At 43.6% G+C, this 17,419-nt stretch overlaps 1 protein-coding gene across 5 annotated transcripts in view; it reads right to left on the bottom strand.

The window, feature by feature from the left end:
• The window catches only part of UPP2 (uridine phosphorylase 2), a 53,560-nt gene that overhangs the window by 9,787 nt on the left and 26,354 nt on the right, over positions 1-17,419 (bottom strand). For 4 of the 5 annotated variants that reach the window (XM_053259785.1, XM_053259776.1, XM_053259793.1 and 1 more), the window contains 2 exons: positions 8,487-8,601; positions 2,563-2,772 (listed from right to left, as the gene is read on the bottom strand). In XM_053259785.1, coding sequence (XP_053115760.1) covers positions 2,563-2,772; positions 8,487-8,601 — 325 coding nt within the window. Of the gene's footprint in view, positions 1-2,562; positions 2,773-8,486; positions 8,602-10,928; positions 11,475-17,419 lie in introns of those variants that run through there. The other variant, XM_053259810.1, reaches the window with a different exon arrangement.

Raw genomic sequence — 17,419 nt, 5'->3', positions numbered from 1 at the left:
TGCCTACAACCAGGTCTCAAGGCAGTTCACAACTAATTAAAACACTAATAGACAAGAAACATGCCATGCCATGTCACTATGGAGAAGAACAAATCAATTAAGGGCAATGTTCTTGATTGCCCTGTTCAGACGAAAGCAGCACAAGCCAATCAAGAAAAAGTATGTTGATATGGTAGAAGACAGAGCGGCACATCTGAACCTCTTACTCCAGATTCCTCAGATGTAAGATGTAAGATCACCTCCAATTGTTTCCCCACTGCATTGAAAATACACACACTTCCTATGTAACGATGCTAAACATGGGCCAGCATTTAGAAGGGATGCCAAAGATTTGCTTCGGACTTTGCCAATCAACTTGGCCTCAGGAGAACATACCACTTAACTAGTATGTACTGACTAGCAGGTATATTAATTTGGTCATATTTGTAATTGTGCGGTAATTGTGCAGTTACTTTGTGAGTATTGTGGTCATTGCATTTTCCTCAATACAGATGTTCAATATCCCACTTTAAAGAAACAGGAGGTGCTCGCGTATCTTGCCTTATATTCCTTAATCTCATTTACATGATTCCTGCAGTGAGGTAAAAATATAGCACTGAAGCTCAGAGTGGAAGAAAGTGGAGTACATTCTAGATTAAAGTGCAATACTGAATTTTAAATTCAGATAATATGAAATGTTTACCTTTGTGAAAAACTGTGGTTTAACATGAATTAAAGCTACTTGCAAATAATCTCTTTAATTAGTGTCATGGACTCAAACTTCCTCCCAGAATTAAAGCATCTTGCAAATAATCTTCTTAATTAGTGTCAAAGATGGGGTTTAGCTGGTACTTGGGGTCTTAGTAAGGCGCTTAAGACGCAGTGCTCCTTTGGTTTGCTTTGCAATACATATTTTGAACATGGCAAATGTACACCTGCAGCTGTACTAGCATGGGCAGAGCGTTTCATTGTCATTTCAATACTGTGTGTTAATCCTCTGAAATGGCTTTGGTAAAATGTGGCCTTGAGCAAAAACACAGATGGTCATGCTTGCAAACAGAACCAAAGATGTATAAATAGTCCTCAGATTATTAATTCTCCATTGATTCTGTTTCATCCACTTTGCAAACAGCATTTAATTGCCCCCAGCCAAAAGGCTTCCAGGTAGTGCAGAGACACTAATGGTTATTTACATAAAATGCCACACTTCTTGACATTTTTCTTCAGTAAGGTAATTTGGAAGCTATAATCCTGTCATAGGAAGTAACTGAAGTGTAATCCAGCTGTTAACATCCTGTTACAATTATTGACAAGGGACTATTTACTTTAAGTGTTTAATACAAGATGCTTGTTTCGAATGGAGTACCAATGGATGTGTACTAGTTTTTGAGGATGAGGGGCATATAGCATTGTTGTCAGAGGGTTCTTACATTTTTCTGAGTCTCATACGGAAGGAAATGTGAAGCTAGAATCATTGTCATGGTTATTATAACTTTGCATACATGGAGCCCTTCTTTTAAAACTCAGTAATTGTGGCAGATATTGAAGGTGCTCATTACAGCATAGATCTGACAGTTCAGAAAATCAAGTTTCATTCCTGACCCATTAACTTTTTCCTAAAATGGACATTGCTTCCATTCCTGAAGTTAATTTTGGGGTTTTACTCAGGAAATGCACTACAGGCAAAATCCTTTGGTTATTTTGTCAAAATGAGGGTAAATTCTATTTTTAATTGTGTACATTTATGTGTAGTGTGTTTTAAAAATCATTTTATTTTGATATTTTTATTTTATCTTGTATATCACTTTGAAGGCCTTTGGTGAAATTGCTGCCTATCAATATAAAATATAAATGCATACAAGCAGTTTTAAGCAATGTTACCGTATGGTAATAACATTTTAAAAATTTGTGTTTATTTTTTCTTATACATGAGCTCCATGGGGTGAAACTGAAATTAGGAAATTCAGTTGGCAGGGGGTTTGGATAAAGTTTTCATGGTTGCATTTGATTTCACCACATTAGGTTTGAATTCAATTCAAAGTTACTGAAGAATTGAAGAGAAATCTCGCCTTCTGATGACATTTACCTCTAAAATAATTAGTTTTATTAAGTATAGGATAAGAAGGAGAGCCAGGGAATTCTGGGCCTCAGGGGTTGTCAAAGGTAACCAGTGAATGATTGGGTTCTATCCAAAGAAAGCATGTGATGACAAAGCCCCCATGAAATCAATGAGACAAGTTAGTCTTGATTAGTTTCAGTCCCAGTAATTTCAATGGGACAGTCATGACTAATTTTCTTGGGATACAGCCCAATATTTCTTTAATAGAAACTGAGGAAAAATGACAGGAAGTGGGTAAAATATGTTAATGTCCTTTTAATTCTGTTCATTTAACAACATTAACTTAATTTGTTGTTTGAAAAGTCCTTCAAATTATCTTTCAAGAAATCAAGCATATAAGTGGCCTTGAGCCCTAGGACAGCACCAACCAAAATCTGGCAAGGTCATAAACAGAATGTTTTTAGATTAATTCCTATGTTTAGGTGCAAAAAAAGAACCATGGGTTATAAACAGACTCGACTCACCCTCATAAAAATCATAGGTGCACATAGTATGGCCGACAAGTGTTGGGAAATCTTTAATCTCTCTGCTACACTCCAGGAGTTCCTCAGCAAGGTCTTGATCAAGTTCAGTGCTTCGTACAACCACATTGTCCAGTATCACTTGCTCAAACTGAGGCTTGAAAAATGAATCCACTGCTGTGTCTGTTATTACAACAGACCCAGGCTCAACCCCTGGAAATTGAAGACATATGGTGACAAAGTTAAGTTATTTGTAGGCAAAAGGTATTTGTAGGCAAATAAGCCCACAATCATACATTCTAGCAATCTTGATCTGAATGATCAGTATAGCAAACACTTGGAAAGTCACTTAAGTTTGCACAAGGACTAGACTGACATGAGGTTACATGTGGGAAGGAATCATGTATTTTGGGGTGATCATGTATTTTGGGGTGGAGTGTTCATAAAACTGCAATGTGGATGAACCAAATATCCAAATGAAGCCAATTTGATCTTACCGCAGTCCAGTCTCTCTCTGTTTGCACATTTGTTTGTTCTTTAATTTGAGGGCCAGTTCACAGACGGCTTGGCCATGCAGGTTACCTACACGGTGAGGTGAGGTACAATCCTTAAGTGCACCCACCCACCACTACTGTTTGTCTGCGTTGGAATGAGAACCAGGGCCTACATGTGTTGACACGAACAAGGCCAAAATGTGCAGGCTCTCAGTATGGGTAATACAGACAAAGGGAAAGACACACCAACTAAAAACTCTTGCAGCCTACTAGTCCAAAGTTAAACTATAAGAGTTGAGATGCAGCTATGGGCTTGCCCAGACACATCTCATTTGGGGGGCCAAGAATGCTGGTTGAGCACTCCCAAGAACCATCCTTCAGTTGCACAGAGGACTGCGAACTCTGACTGAAGCTACTCCTGGGGATTTTCTTTCCAATATTTTTCACGATATAAAGCCAGTAACATCTCCAGCATTGCTTTCAATAGTCACCTGGAGATTGATGTTGATTCTTGAAGGACCCAGGTCAGTACTGGAGAACTAGCAGCTCTAATTGCACAGGTTTCTTTAGCTTCCATTGGCCCCACTCCTTGACTGCATAGTTGGCAGCGATTTACGTGGGGTATGGGAGAAGCATGGGCTATTTGCCCTGTTGCCTTCCTGCACCTAGAATCCTGCACTTTACCCTGTTGCCTTCCTGTACCTAGAAGAGTTCCTGTTTCCTAGTTGCGTACCAATTTTCCAGACCAGGAATGCAGAAAGCTGTCATCATTCATGTAGTAAATGGTGGTGATTAGGAGTATTGTACTTAAACCAGATGTTTCTTGCCATACAAGAAAAGCTGCAATAAAATTATTCCAATATATATGGTTGATGGAGCTTGATCTATTAGAAGACCAAGGTTCAAATGCTCTTAACTAGAATGGTTCTTTTTAGATTTGTGAGCCCTTTTGGGACAGGGAATCATCTTCTTTCTTCTTCTGTGTACATCACTCTGATAACTTTTGTGTGTGTTGAAAAGCACTATATGAATATTAGTAATAATTATTATTGTATAGCTGGTAGAGTCTAAACTTGGGATGGGACAAAAATATATAAAATAATAAAATGTAAATAATAGCACTAATAATACACCAGAAAAGAGAAATGACATCTTTTTGTACCAGGAACATGAATACAATTCACACAATAACAGGGAAGTTTAATGAACCTTATTCACTGCTTTCTGTGACAAAGGGCTGCCAGTTGTTGATAGTAAACATGCACAGGGCTTGTTCACACAATCAATCTCAGGTCAAGTAAACAAAAACTGGAGATCCTGGCAGGGCACACACTCCCACGGAGCATGTTGTTTGAAGTCAGGATTAAGACAGCACAGGCAACCTGAGTTCATATTGCCATATTTATCCAAATCTAAGATAGGTCCCCCCCCACTTCTTTCCTGTTTAATGGGGGGGTGGTTTAAATAAGATTTGGAATCTTCTTTCTTTTGGGTAAGTAAAGGTATAACATGTATTTAACCTCTTATCTTTAAAGGCATTGCCTTAAATTCAGTGTTGCCTTCTATTTGGGTAAATATGGTGAGAATGTTGACTTGACGTTGGGTTGGTACAGCACCAACTGGAGATTGGCTTGACGTTGGGTTGGCACAGCACCAACCAGGAGCATATGAGCCCCTGGGATCTCCAGTTTTCATTTGACTGCTATGAGATCAGTCGTGTTAGACACTATGTCTGAGCCATACAATTGGCCACACAAGCCACACAAGCACATCCCACTCCCATATGTTCCCCTTCTTCTAATCAGGGGGGTAATCCAAACCACCCCTTCTCACATGATTTAAATACTACATTAATGTAGTAATTAGACTGCATATGAGGGGGTGGTTTGGACAATCTCACCCCATGTGATTAAGAAGGGGGAAGACATCCTGGAAGTCCCTGAGAACTTCCCATATCATGTGGTAAGCAGATGTCAACAGGCATATGGATAGGGATGTTCATGAGCCAAGGTTTGTGCATTGGTTCAATGCTGCATGGAGGGGGAGGGAGAAGGGGATCTTTTCTTCTTTTTTTAAAAGGAAGAGCAGGTCCTTACCTGCTCTTTGCTGCTTCCTGCTGCAGCAACACTTGTCCCAAGCTGCACAGCACCAGCACGCTCATGGCACCTGCATGGATGCCATGTGCATGCTGGTGCTGTGCGGGGATACTTGGGACAAGCAACGCCACCGCCACAGGAAGCTGCTTGCAGCAACGAAGAGCAGATAAGGACCTGTTCTCTCTTTTTGGAAAAGATCCCGCTCGCCCTCCCCATGGTGTCGAACCTTGGTTCGTGCACATCCCTACATGTGAATAAATGTGATCCAGTTGACCTAGTATATTTGGACTTCCAGAAAGATTTTGACAGAGTTCTTCATCAAAGACTCTTGAGAAAACTTAGCAGTCATGGGATAAGGGGACTAGTTCATGTGTGGATTGGTAACTGGTTGAAGGACAGGAAACAGAGGGGAGGAATAAATGGAATGTTCACTAAATGGAGGGAAGTAAGAAGTGGGGTCCCCCAAGAATCTGTACTAGGACCAGTGCTTTTGATTTATTTAAAAATGATCTAGATGTTGGGGTAAGCAGCAAGGTGGCCAAATTTTCAGATGACATAAAACTATTTAGGGTAGTAAAATCCAAAACAGATTGTGAGGAGCGCCAAAAGAGGGTCTCTCCAAACTGAGGGAGTGTGCAGCAAAATGGCAGATGCAGTTCAATATTAGCAAGTGTAAAGTGATGCATATTGGGACAAAAAAAACCTAACTTCACATATACTGTATACTGGTGGGGTCTAAGCTGTCGATGACTGACAAGGAGAGAGATCAGGGGGTCATGGTGGACTCCATGATGAAAGATGAAAGCTTGTTGAAAGTGAGGACAAGCTGTGCAGCAGGTGTGAAAAAGACCAATTCCATGCTTGGAATCATTAGGGAGGGGATTGAAAATACAACTGCTAATGTCATAATGCCCTTACACAAATCTAGGATGTGGCCATATTTTTAGTACTGCATACAGTTCTGATCTCCATAAATCAAAAGAGGACATTATAGAACTGTAAAAGGTGCAGAAGAGGGCAACCAAGATGATCAGAGGCCTAGAGCACCTTCCTTATAAGGTAAGGCTACAACACCTGGGGCTTTTTAATTTAGGGGAAAAAAGATGATTGTGGGGTGACATGATATAGATCTATAAAATTATACATAGTGTGGAAAGAATGGATAGAAAAGTTTATCCCTCTAACATAACACTAGAACCAGGGGTCATCGATGAAACTGATTGCCGAGAAATTTAGGACCAACAAAAGGAAGTACTTTTTCATACAACGTATAATTAGCCTACAGAATTCACTGCCACAAGATGTGGTGACAGCCACCAGCCTGGATGGCTTTAAGATGGGCTTAAATAAATTCATGGAGGACAAGTCTATCAATGGTTACTAGTCTGAGGGCTATAGGCCACCTCCAGACTCAGAGGCAAGATGCCTCTAAATACCAGTTGCAGGGAGCAACAGTAAGAGAGAGGGCATGCCCTCAGCTCTTGCCTGTGGGCTTCCCAGAAGTATCTGGTGGGCCACTGTGGGAAACAAATGCTGAGCTAGATAGGCCTTGGGCCTGATCCAGCAGTGCTGTTCTTATGTTATGTTCAGGCCAACTTGGATGTACCATTAACACCAGCCCATTGAAAGTTATAACTCATTTTGATAGATTCTATGATATCAGCGCTATTATAAAATTGTCTGATGTAGAAACATTGTATTAAAGCAGTTAATATTAGAACAAGCCAAATATCAGCACCAATGATTGTGTTTGCAGGGCTCTCACTTACCACCTATAAAACAAAGTAGCTATAAATACAGTTAGATATTGATTATATATCCCTAACAGGAATTGACAACACTTGTATATCACTGTAGACTATTATTATGGAACAGTTTGTATCTGAGGTTTCTATGGAAGAGAGAGAGAGAGAGCAGGTCTTGTCCTAATACAAAGATGTATCTTTGAGGTGTGTACAAATTTTGTTTGGGTGGTAAAATACAGTTATTGAAAAACCATACTAAGCAGCATATTTTAACCACTTAGAAGTAAATTAGAGCCTAGATAGTGGAACTGGTATAAGACTGGTGCATTCTGAGAATGAAGATGTCATTTTTCTCCTACTCAAACAGTTCTGATGTTCATTATAGAATGATAATCAAGCCATAAAGTGTCTTGGGCCAATATTAAGTTTTAAACTGACATACTGCTGCTACTACTACTACTACTACTACTACTACTACTACTAATATACCACTTTTCAACCAAAGTTCTCAAGCAGTTTACATAGAAAAATAATAAGATCGTTCCATATCCCCAAAGGGCTCACAATCAAAAGGGAACCAGAAGGTACACACTAGCAACAACCACTGGAGGAAAGTTATGCTGGGCCTGGATAGGGACAGTTGCTCTCCCCTTGCTAAACGGAAAAAAGAATCATCACTTTAAAAAACATCACGTTTGATGTAATTCTGGACCTCATTCTAATAGAACTTTCAGTGGGTGAAAAGGCCGTCAACGTGTTCAAATAGATAATTAATGTGCAGCAGGCTCGACCCACAAGGAATATTCATTGATTAGAACTTTGCAGGGTTCCTGGTTTATTTTATTTTATTATTATTTATTTATTCGATTTCTATACATTCTTAAACACAATCTTAATCATAAAGGGCAGTATAAGAATTTCTCATTTTCAGTTACCAAAAAGCTTAAAAGGCATAGTCAATATTCCCTGCACAACTTTTCTGCTGGGCATAGTTTGCCGAGAGAAAATAATCCACAAACAGATGCCAAGGACTCCTAAATATCTCTATTATTCATGGATTCTGAATGCCTGAAAAGGGCTCTTATCTGTATCTGGACTGAATTGCCTGGTCAGCTATTTCCCCTATACTACACACTCATTCCAAGCAGGGATTTCTTTACGTGTTTATGGGACTCTTTTGTATTTAGGTTATGTGGTAGCTGGTGTGGAATGAATGCAAATATTTCTTTAAAGGAGCATACAGTACATTCTGAAGAGCTTTTTTTGTACATTCTTTGCAAAGCATTATTTCACAATATGTTACAGATAATATTTTGTATATCAATCACTCATATGTGTTGGTCTTTTGAAGAGCCAAGGGAAAATCTATTCCAAATGACTTTAATCTAAAAAGAACATCAAGCCCTATGTTTTCAGACTGATGCTGCATTAGGAAAATATATATTTGTACTCTTTCATATGCCTTAGCAGTTTGATATTTGTTGACTTGAAATAAAAAAATGTTATAAAAATCTCATAAAGACATGACCTTTTCCTGAGATGTATTCCATTTGCATCCCCTATGCCTAGTAGCAAGAAAACTCTTTGCTCACCTAATCCCCCTGAAGTACCGATGCGTATAATGGTAACATCACAGCATTTTGCATGGTGTAGCAATTTGATTAGCTCATGAAGCATAATAGAAATGGAGGGAATACCCATCCCGTGCTATTAAGAAAAGAGAAGAGAGAACAAGGACAACTTTATATTTTCTTAGCAAAACCGATCTGAATTTGTAGAAGGGTATTTAATTAATTATAACAATCTAAATATAAAGTATCAATGCACAACAAAAGGATCATGATCCAGCTAAAGTTAAGCTCATGTACTGTGTGAGCCACCCAGCAATTAAGACTTACAAGGAAGGCTCTGCTTCCAGTTCACAGCACCATAGAATGTTCGAGCTGGGAGGAATCTTGGAGGTCTTCTAGTTCAACTAGTTCAATATCCTGCTAGGAGCAGGACCCTACTTCAGCAGATGCCCATCCTGCCTCTGTGAAAACCTCTAGAGAAGGAGAGCCCACCACTGTGTCAGGCAGATTGTACCACTGTTGAACTGCTCTTAATGGTAAGGGAATTTTTCTCAACATCTAGCTTAAATCTGCTCCCTTGTAATTGCAGCTTGTTGGTTCTAGTCCTACCCTCCCGAGCAAAAGAAAACGAGTCCACTCCTTATTCTGCACAGCAGCCCTCCAAGAGTCCATCTTGTGTGGTGGCTAGGTTGTCCTTTACAAGAAGCAGGGGCCTTTCACCCCCATGGGAGCCTTAACACAGTGGAATGCTTTCCCATGAGATGTAGGCATGCTCCCCACCCCCCTTTTTGTCTTCCCAAGAGCCTTGACTGATCAAGCCTCCTGAAACAAAGGAGCCTTAAAACAAGAGGGTCTTTGATAGTTCAAGTATGGATTTTGCTGTTGTTCTGTTTCATTTTGTGCATAGGTTTTGGTTTTTAAATCGTTTTTGTGTCTTTTAATTTAGCCCCTTGTTCACCACTTTGAAGCATCTTTTTTTGAAAAGTAGCATACAGGCTTTAAAAAATGTAACTTGGCTCTCCCCTACAGAGACCAATGTGACGTGCAATTGCAATATATTTGGGTGGTTCAAAGTACAAGGATTACTAGGGTAGGTGACACCTCCTACCCTATTTTGGCAGCTGTGCATGTACTTGACATTTGATCGTCTGTAAGGGGAAAACGAGGTCGGAGGCTATTTCCATGATCGTGTGGTAAGCAGCAGCTGGGTTGCAAGGCTTTTTCTACCCATCATCAGCTGCTGAAAGGAGGAAAAGACCTCCAACCCAGCTCTGACTTACTACACAATTGTGGAACCAGCCTCTGCCTTTGTTTCCCCCTCACAGATGATCAAATATCAGGGACCCGCACAGATTGCAAACTAGGGTAGGGATACAAATACAACAAATATTTATATACCGCTTTTCAACCAAAGTTCCCAAAGTGTTTTACAAAGAAAGAAAGAAAGAAAGAAAGAAAGAAAGAAAGAAAGAAAGAAAGAAAGAAAGAAAGAAAGAAATGGTTCCCTGTCCCCAAAGGGCTTACGATCTAAAAAATAAACATAAGATAGACCCCAGCAACAGCCACTGGAGGGATGCTGTGCTGGGGATGGACCAGGCCAGGTGCTCTCCCCCTGCTAAATAAAGAGAATCAGCACTTTAAAAAGGTGCCTCTTTGCTCAGTTAGCATCTCCAGTCCTAGTAATCATCGTGTGAACTGCCCTATTGAGATACAGGGCCAGCACTATCATGCAGCAGGGCAAAGCAAGTTACTTCAAGTGGCAAATACACAAAAACTTTGATATACTAGAATTAATATTAATAATGAATAGCAAAACAGGGTTGCATTTCTCTGGGCTGCTAGAAATAAAGAACAAACAGAGGCATAATACAATCAAAGTCCAGCACATTTCAGTCCCATTGACTTCAATGGGAGAGAGTGAAATACATAGTTAACTGGGATTGATGGGACTGAAATCTATTTATGTCTGATTAGACTGTGCCCTAAGTGCTTTGAAGACCTTGTTTCCCCATAAAACTAGCTTCTCTTCCGTACCTTGCCTTGACCTTGAATTCAACATGAAATTGTTGACTTGGAAATAAATATGCTGGACATGCCAAGCCAACTGCAGTTTTAACATCTCAATTAAATGGTGCTAGTCAGACCATAAACTGGAACCCTGGTTTCCTTTGGATAATGCTCAAATTTGAATGTGCACCAGACGGATCTATCAAATCAGTCTTATTCAAATGAACACAATGCAAATCTGAGGTTGGTTGAGAAATATTTATTCCAGCACCACACACAGGCTCTGGATCTTTCCTTTCCATCATGTCAGCAGCACATCAGCGAGAGAACGGAATAGCTGACAGTAAAAGGACTCTGAACAAAGATATATATCATCCAGTGGGGTGAATCTCCAAAGATATGTGTGCCAGTCTTGTTTACATAGTTAATAATATTTACCATAGATGCAGCACTTACAGTGTTCGTAAGGCGTCACACAGATTAGCTCAGTAATAGGAATATAGGGAACTGCCAGATACTGAGTCAGACCATTGGTCTATCTAGCTCAGTATTGTCTTCACAGACTGGCAGCGGCTTCTCCAAGGTTGCAGGCAGGAATCTCTCTCAGCCCTTTCTTGGAGATGCCAGGGAGGGAACTTGAAACCTAGATGCTCTTCACAGAGTGGCTCCATCCACTGAGGGGAATATCTGCAACAGCTTTGTAAGTAGACCTGTATGATTCTCCCTAAATTTGCTAAACGATGGAAAGTTTAGGAGAGAGTAGTGCTTCCTGGGAGAGAGGTGCTTCCTGCCAGGCTCGGACTGGCCCACTGAGCAGCAGGGCATTTTCCCGGTGCACCCTCGCCTGGTGCGCCCTGCTGTGCTCGCTAGGCTCTCCCCATGCCAGCTGCCCGGCTCCCCTTTCCCCCTCTCCCTGTCCAGAGAGCCCCACTTCCTCTCCTTCCAATTGGTCGTGAGAAGCAGGCTCAGACTGCCCTCAGGGCAACAGGTCATATTCCCGGTGTGCCCCACCCCACTTGGTGCGCCCCATCCCACCCCTGCGCTCTGACTCCCACCCTTAATTACCTGCTCTGCTCAAAACTCGCCCCCCCCCTCCCCACATACATCCCCCCACCCTCTCAGGGCCCCCAGTTCGGCCCAGCTTCCTGCCTCACAGCTCACACGCAAATGCCGCAACCTATGCACACTTACCTGTACCTGTGAGTAAACCCTACTTAATACAGCCAGACTTACTTCTGAGCACACATGCATAGGATTGCATTGAAGGGTGCAGTCTTGCCCTCTGTGGTCAGTCATGGAGAGCAAGGTGATGAGCAGCTTCCACAGAGAGTCTCACTCTGCCCTCCTCTTCCAGCTGCTTCCAAAGAGTGTGTGCTGCTGCTCTTCTGAATGCATTAACTTGACAGGGGCCACTCAGTTACAGCTGAATGACCCCACCCCCGCACTGAGAGAAAATAATATATTCTCTCTCAGTGCGGCCGGTTCTTCCCCAGGGCTCTGTTAGGCAGGTTACCCAAGCAAAAGCAGTTGTGCATGGGAAAGCCACAGCGTACCATATATATAGCAGATGGTGCAGAAGAGAGGATTGTAAGAGGCCCCTGTGGGAGCCGCTCCACATTCTGCACGATGTGTGCAGGATTACACTCTTAAGCTGCAGGCCTCTGCACCAGTCTTGGAAAGGGTTGCCATATCCAAGCTCCCCAAATCCCAATGGCCTAATTTGCGTATTGTGCAAACGATGTGACAACTAATTTGCATGTTGTTTGTTTATTTATTTGACCAATTTGTATACTTTTCCCTCCTTCTCTGCCGTCCCATGTAATCGGATCCAGAGTCAAATCCGGGCAATCCGGGCAGTGTATTTGAAATCAGTATAAATCCGGGTGGAATTTAGCAGCAGGGTGGAAGAGCCAAAACCTGGGGGCTACCCTAAATTCTGGGGGACACGGCAACCCTAGTCTTGGATAGCTAATGGTTTTTGGACTACAATTCCCATCATCCCTGGCTACAATAGTCAAAGGCCAGGGTTGATGGGAGCTGTAGTAAGAAAGCAACAGGTTACCCAAGACTGCCCTGCACTGTAACTTGGGCATCCGCCTCGCAGTGCTTAGTGGGGCTAACTTCTGAGTAAACACACATAGGACTGAGCAGCAGCACATCACTTACTAAGCTATACTTCCCAAGGTGACTGCAACCCACAAGCCACCCAAGCTGGCTTACTTGAACATTACTTGACTGCCATTATGAGACCTGTTTCCTTGCAAGCAAAGAGTCCTACAAGGTACTCAAAGCCGGTTGCATTTTTCACCATCTGCCATAGCTGATGTATAGCAGAAGCTATCCTGGAGCTTGAACTTACAGACTTCTGGCCTGAACAAAAAAGCGTGTTTCCTCTGCTTATAAAGGACCTTTTCAAAGTCAATATTACAAGACAAGACACATTACATAATTCAAACAGGGGAAAAAAAATCATATGAACCCACAATCTTTGCCAGCAAAACTGCCTGGGCTGGAGCCCAGAGCCTGAGGTGTGGTGAGTGACTGCCCCCTGTGGCAGGCTGCAAGAACTGCAGTCTATTATGGAAGTAAAAGGCTCTCATGCTCTGGCCTGCTTTATTATTATTATTACATTTATATCCCACTCTTCCTCCAAGGAGCCCAGGGCAGTGTACTACATACTTGAGCTTCTCTTTCACAACAACCCTGTGAAGTAGGTTAGGCTGAGAGAGAAGTGACTGGCCCAGAGTCACCCAGCTAGTTTCATGGCTGAATGGGGATTTGAACTCGGGTCTCCCCGGTCCTAGTCCAGCACTCTAACCACTACACCACGCTGGCTCTCTTTATTCATAGCCTTTATTCACAGGCTGGCAACTGGATCTCTCTGAACAGCAAAGAAGGACTAAAAAAATGGTTTCTTGTTTGGGCTGGGACTTTGCCGAAGCCACAAGATATCCTTGGCTCTGGTGTGTTCCTGTATGTGACTCCTGACTTGGATTCACAATGGGCCTGATCTGCTTTGCAGTCTGTCCCGCTCCTTGGTTCTGGCTTCAGTCCTTGCTAGGGTTGCCATATAATATTCTGGCTTTCCAAATCTGGGTGCCTAATTTGCATATTGTGTAAATTGGCTTGAAAATAATTTTGCATATCCTATATAATAAAATGGTTGGGTATCTGGGTCCGTGTCCCTGGCGGACGTTCTGCGCATGCGTGAACTGCAGGGGGCGCCTGATTGGCTGGAACATTGGCGGCTCCGGCCATGGCCAGAGGAGGCGGTGGGCCCGGCTGGGAGGAGGCCGCGGGGGAGGCCGAAGAAGACGGCGGGCCCGGGGGAAGCCGGAGCCCTGGGGAAGCAGGCCCTGCAGAGTGGCTGGACGAGACGAGGAGGCGGCGGGGGAAGCTGAGCGAGGCGGCGGCAGAGCCGCTGCCTCGGCAAGAGGACACGGTGCAGGTGAGGCAGCGGTGCAGGCTAGGCGGCAGCGAGGCCGCGGCCTCGGCCAGAGGAAGCAGTGGGCCCGGCCGGGAGGAGGCGGCGGAGGTGGCCGGAGAAAACGGCGGGCCCAGGGGAAGCCGGAGCCCTGGGGAAGTGGGCCCAGCTGAGGGCCGAGGCGGAGATCTGGGCGGGGCACCAGCGGGCGGGGGCGGCCAGCAGGCGGGGGCGGCCAGCAGGCGGCAAAGTGGTGACGGGCCAATGCGTCTAGCGCCCGTTAATTTTAACAGGCTTAATGACTAGTTATTATATATTATCTATATATTTATTTCTCTTAGACGTACCCGTCGCTAATCCCATGTGTGGCAGCTCTTGCGAGAGTTCAAAGAGCTTCCAGATAGCGATGGGGAAGATAATGATGGGGATGGGCAGCTGGCTGGCAGGCCAGGAGTTAAGGGCAGCAGCGGGCAGGCAAATGACGGTGCAGGACGAGGGAGGAGGCAATGATGGCTGAGGTGAGCAGGCAGGGACTGGGAAGAAACTGTGGTGGAGATGGGCAGGTGAGGAGGAGGAAGGAAAAGGTGAAGGGGGCAGGAGGCTGGGTGGGAGGGGGGAGATAGGGCGGGTGGGATAAAGCTACGATGGTGATGGGCAGGAGGGGGAGGAAACAGCCATGCAGAGAGAACTAGAGGCGCAGATGTTCTGCGCCCAGCCCAGCTAGTTATATTATTATTATATTATGTATTATTATAATTAGCAGCTGCACTTTCCAATTGATTTGTATTTGCTCTGGATATCTGCCAACAATAATTGGGGAAGAGATCTTTGCCCGACCATTTTCCTTGACATATTTACAGCAACAATAGAACAACAATAAAAAGCACAGCTTTTTAATTAAGGCTGCAATTCTGCACACACTTATTTGAGAGAAGATCTGATTGAAACCAACGTTGCTTACTTCTAAGTAGGCATGCATTGAACGTAAAGCCAAGAAGGTCCTTAAATATCACAACACACAGCCTGGTAGGCAGGTAGTGATGCACATCAAAAGCAAGCTATCCTCGCATCTGCCCAATAGAGATCCCCTGATGATAACAAACAAGGCAACATTCCTCAGGGGGTTACTGTACTTGTAAAAGTGAAACCCTCCCAATGAGCCTCCTGTCCTCTTCCTCTCTTAATCCAAGTCCAGTGGTTGAGCACAATAGTGACTGCACATTTTGCTCCATCTCTGCTTCTACAAGTGCTAGAACTTAGCGGTGTGTGTGTGTGGTGTTTTGAAAACTGAAATCCGGGCAAATCTGGGTGGGGCAAGCATCTCCGGAAGAGATGCTTGAAATCTGGGGATAACCCAGAATTCCGGGGGTGGGTGGGGCATGGCAACTCTAGTCTTTGCTTCTCATCCTTCTGGCTTGGTTAATCAGCCCTGATTTCCAGCGTGATACTTTGATCCTGGCTTACCGCCTCACTTAGTCCCAATACCTGACTGTCATGGGATTGCTGCCCCTGACCCAGCTCTGACAGTCTTTGAGACTGATCCAGATTCTGTTCAGTGCCACAACAAAACACCCCTTTGTCTTACACGGAAACTTGATTGTGTGCTCCTGGCCTATTAATCTCAAGTCTTGCTTGTCTCGCAGAGATGCAGGTAGGGAATTTCCCAGACAGGCCTGTATGTCTGTTACATTCCATATATCAGAAGAGCAAGGAAATAATTCATAGAAGCAGCAAGAACAAGCGATGACAATTTTTCACCCAGTGTATTAAAGTTTAAAACATGTAGCACTTTTGAATGCCTGAAAGATTGGACTGAGAAGTCTCTGAAAGGAAAGAAAGGCAAATCCCTGGTAAATTAGTTATAAAATGAACATACTGGTTGAGGAACCAGGGATTTGCTAGCATTCAGGGGAAATAGGTCACTTGGACAATTCGCTCAACAATTTTAGGCCTCAGATTCTGGCATATTTTCCGGGTAATTAACTGGATGTAAATATTATATTTTGATGCTTTAGATTCAGGCTTCCCCAACCTGCGGCCCTCCAGATGTTGCTGAACTACAATTCCCATCATCCCAGCCACAATAAGTTGTAGCTGGGGGTGATGGGGATTGTAGTTTGGCAACATCTGGAGGGCCGCAGGTTGGGGAAGCCTGCATACAGGTCATGCCGTTGCAAATACTGGATATCATTAAAGAGGCAGATGTACCCTCCTGGTTGTTTACATAGGAAGCTGCCTTATACTGAGTTGGACCGTTGCTGCCTACAGTGGCTGACATCCAGACTAATGCTGTGCTTGCACAAACATATGCAAGTGCAAGGCTAGCTCTGCTACATCTTTCAGACTAGTGTTGTGCCAGTGCAAACATCCTTGTGCTTGTACGACAAAGCGTGCAAGTTGTGACGCACCTCCTAGATTCTTCATCAGTCTTTCTCTTGCAGGGAATGTTCATACAAGAACACAATTTTGAACATTCCCCCAACGTTGCTCAGTTGTGTGACCGTTCTGCAGGTGCACTACGTTGTGGTGCAAGCACAGTATTAGCCTGAATGCCAGCCACTGATGGGCAGCAGCTCTTCAGGGTGCCTGGTAGGTATTTGCCAGCCCTACCTAGAGATGCCAGGGACTGCACTTGTTACTAGTTTCTGCATGAAAAGCAAACGTTCTTCCATTGGGCTATATTCCTTCCCCAGCTTCCTTAACAGCACTGCCTATTTGCAGGAGGGATAGCCTCCAAACAAGAGAACACGTCGTGCTGCATGCACTCCAATAATCTTTTGTATTTACTTGTTGGGACGTTTGTCCAAGTGGGGATCCTGTAGACTAGAGAGTGTGTGGGAAGAGTCAGAAAGGAAACAGGAGCGGGAGGAGACGGAGAAAATGGAGTGGTTGCTGAATAAACCTCTAGTTAAATCTACGTAAGATTTCTTTGTGTGTTTGAGGGAAGCATATAAAACATTTGGTGACATGATTTTGAACCAGCTACGTGTGTGAGCCTGTAAAGCTTGTGAATGTTCCTGCAACCTCATTTCATGGCATTACTGGGCCTACATTCCTGCACTGCTGTTAACGATGAACATACTACAAGAATATACTATCGCTGCTGCTGATTGTTGCTCCAATTTCCTGACCTGCACAACCCCTGGAGGTACTTTTTCCTGATCAGTCCTGGTCTCTGTTGTTCCCTGGTTGCCCACTGCAGCATGACTTAGACCACCACCTTTTTTCTTGTCCATCCCAGGAGAACCTGCTCTTCCCTGCAAACAATGGAGGTCCTATTTCTGCAATCATCTCCTCAGTCACTATACAGACCCTTGATTTTCCAACAGCAAAGCAGAAGGCTATATTGCTTCATTGCCTCGGCCCTGAAAGCCAAATATATAATTATTTGCTTTTTCCTGCCAACTTGGAAGGGGATGCCAATGAAGCTGCTCTTCAAGCCCTAGATGATCATTTCAGCCCTACTTTGAATGTGATTCCTGAACCTTACAAGTTCTATTCTAGATCCCAACTGCCTGGTGAA

Source organism: Hemicordylus capensis, chromosome 1 (assembly GCF_027244095.1).
Source record: "Hemicordylus capensis ecotype Gifberg chromosome 1, rHemCap1.1.pri, whole genome shotgun sequence".
NCBI lineage: Eukaryota > Metazoa > Chordata > Lepidosauria > Squamata > Cordylidae > Hemicordylus > Hemicordylus capensis.
Note: the sequence above shows the minus strand (reverse complement) of the source record. Positions and strands in the feature narration are given on the sequence as shown.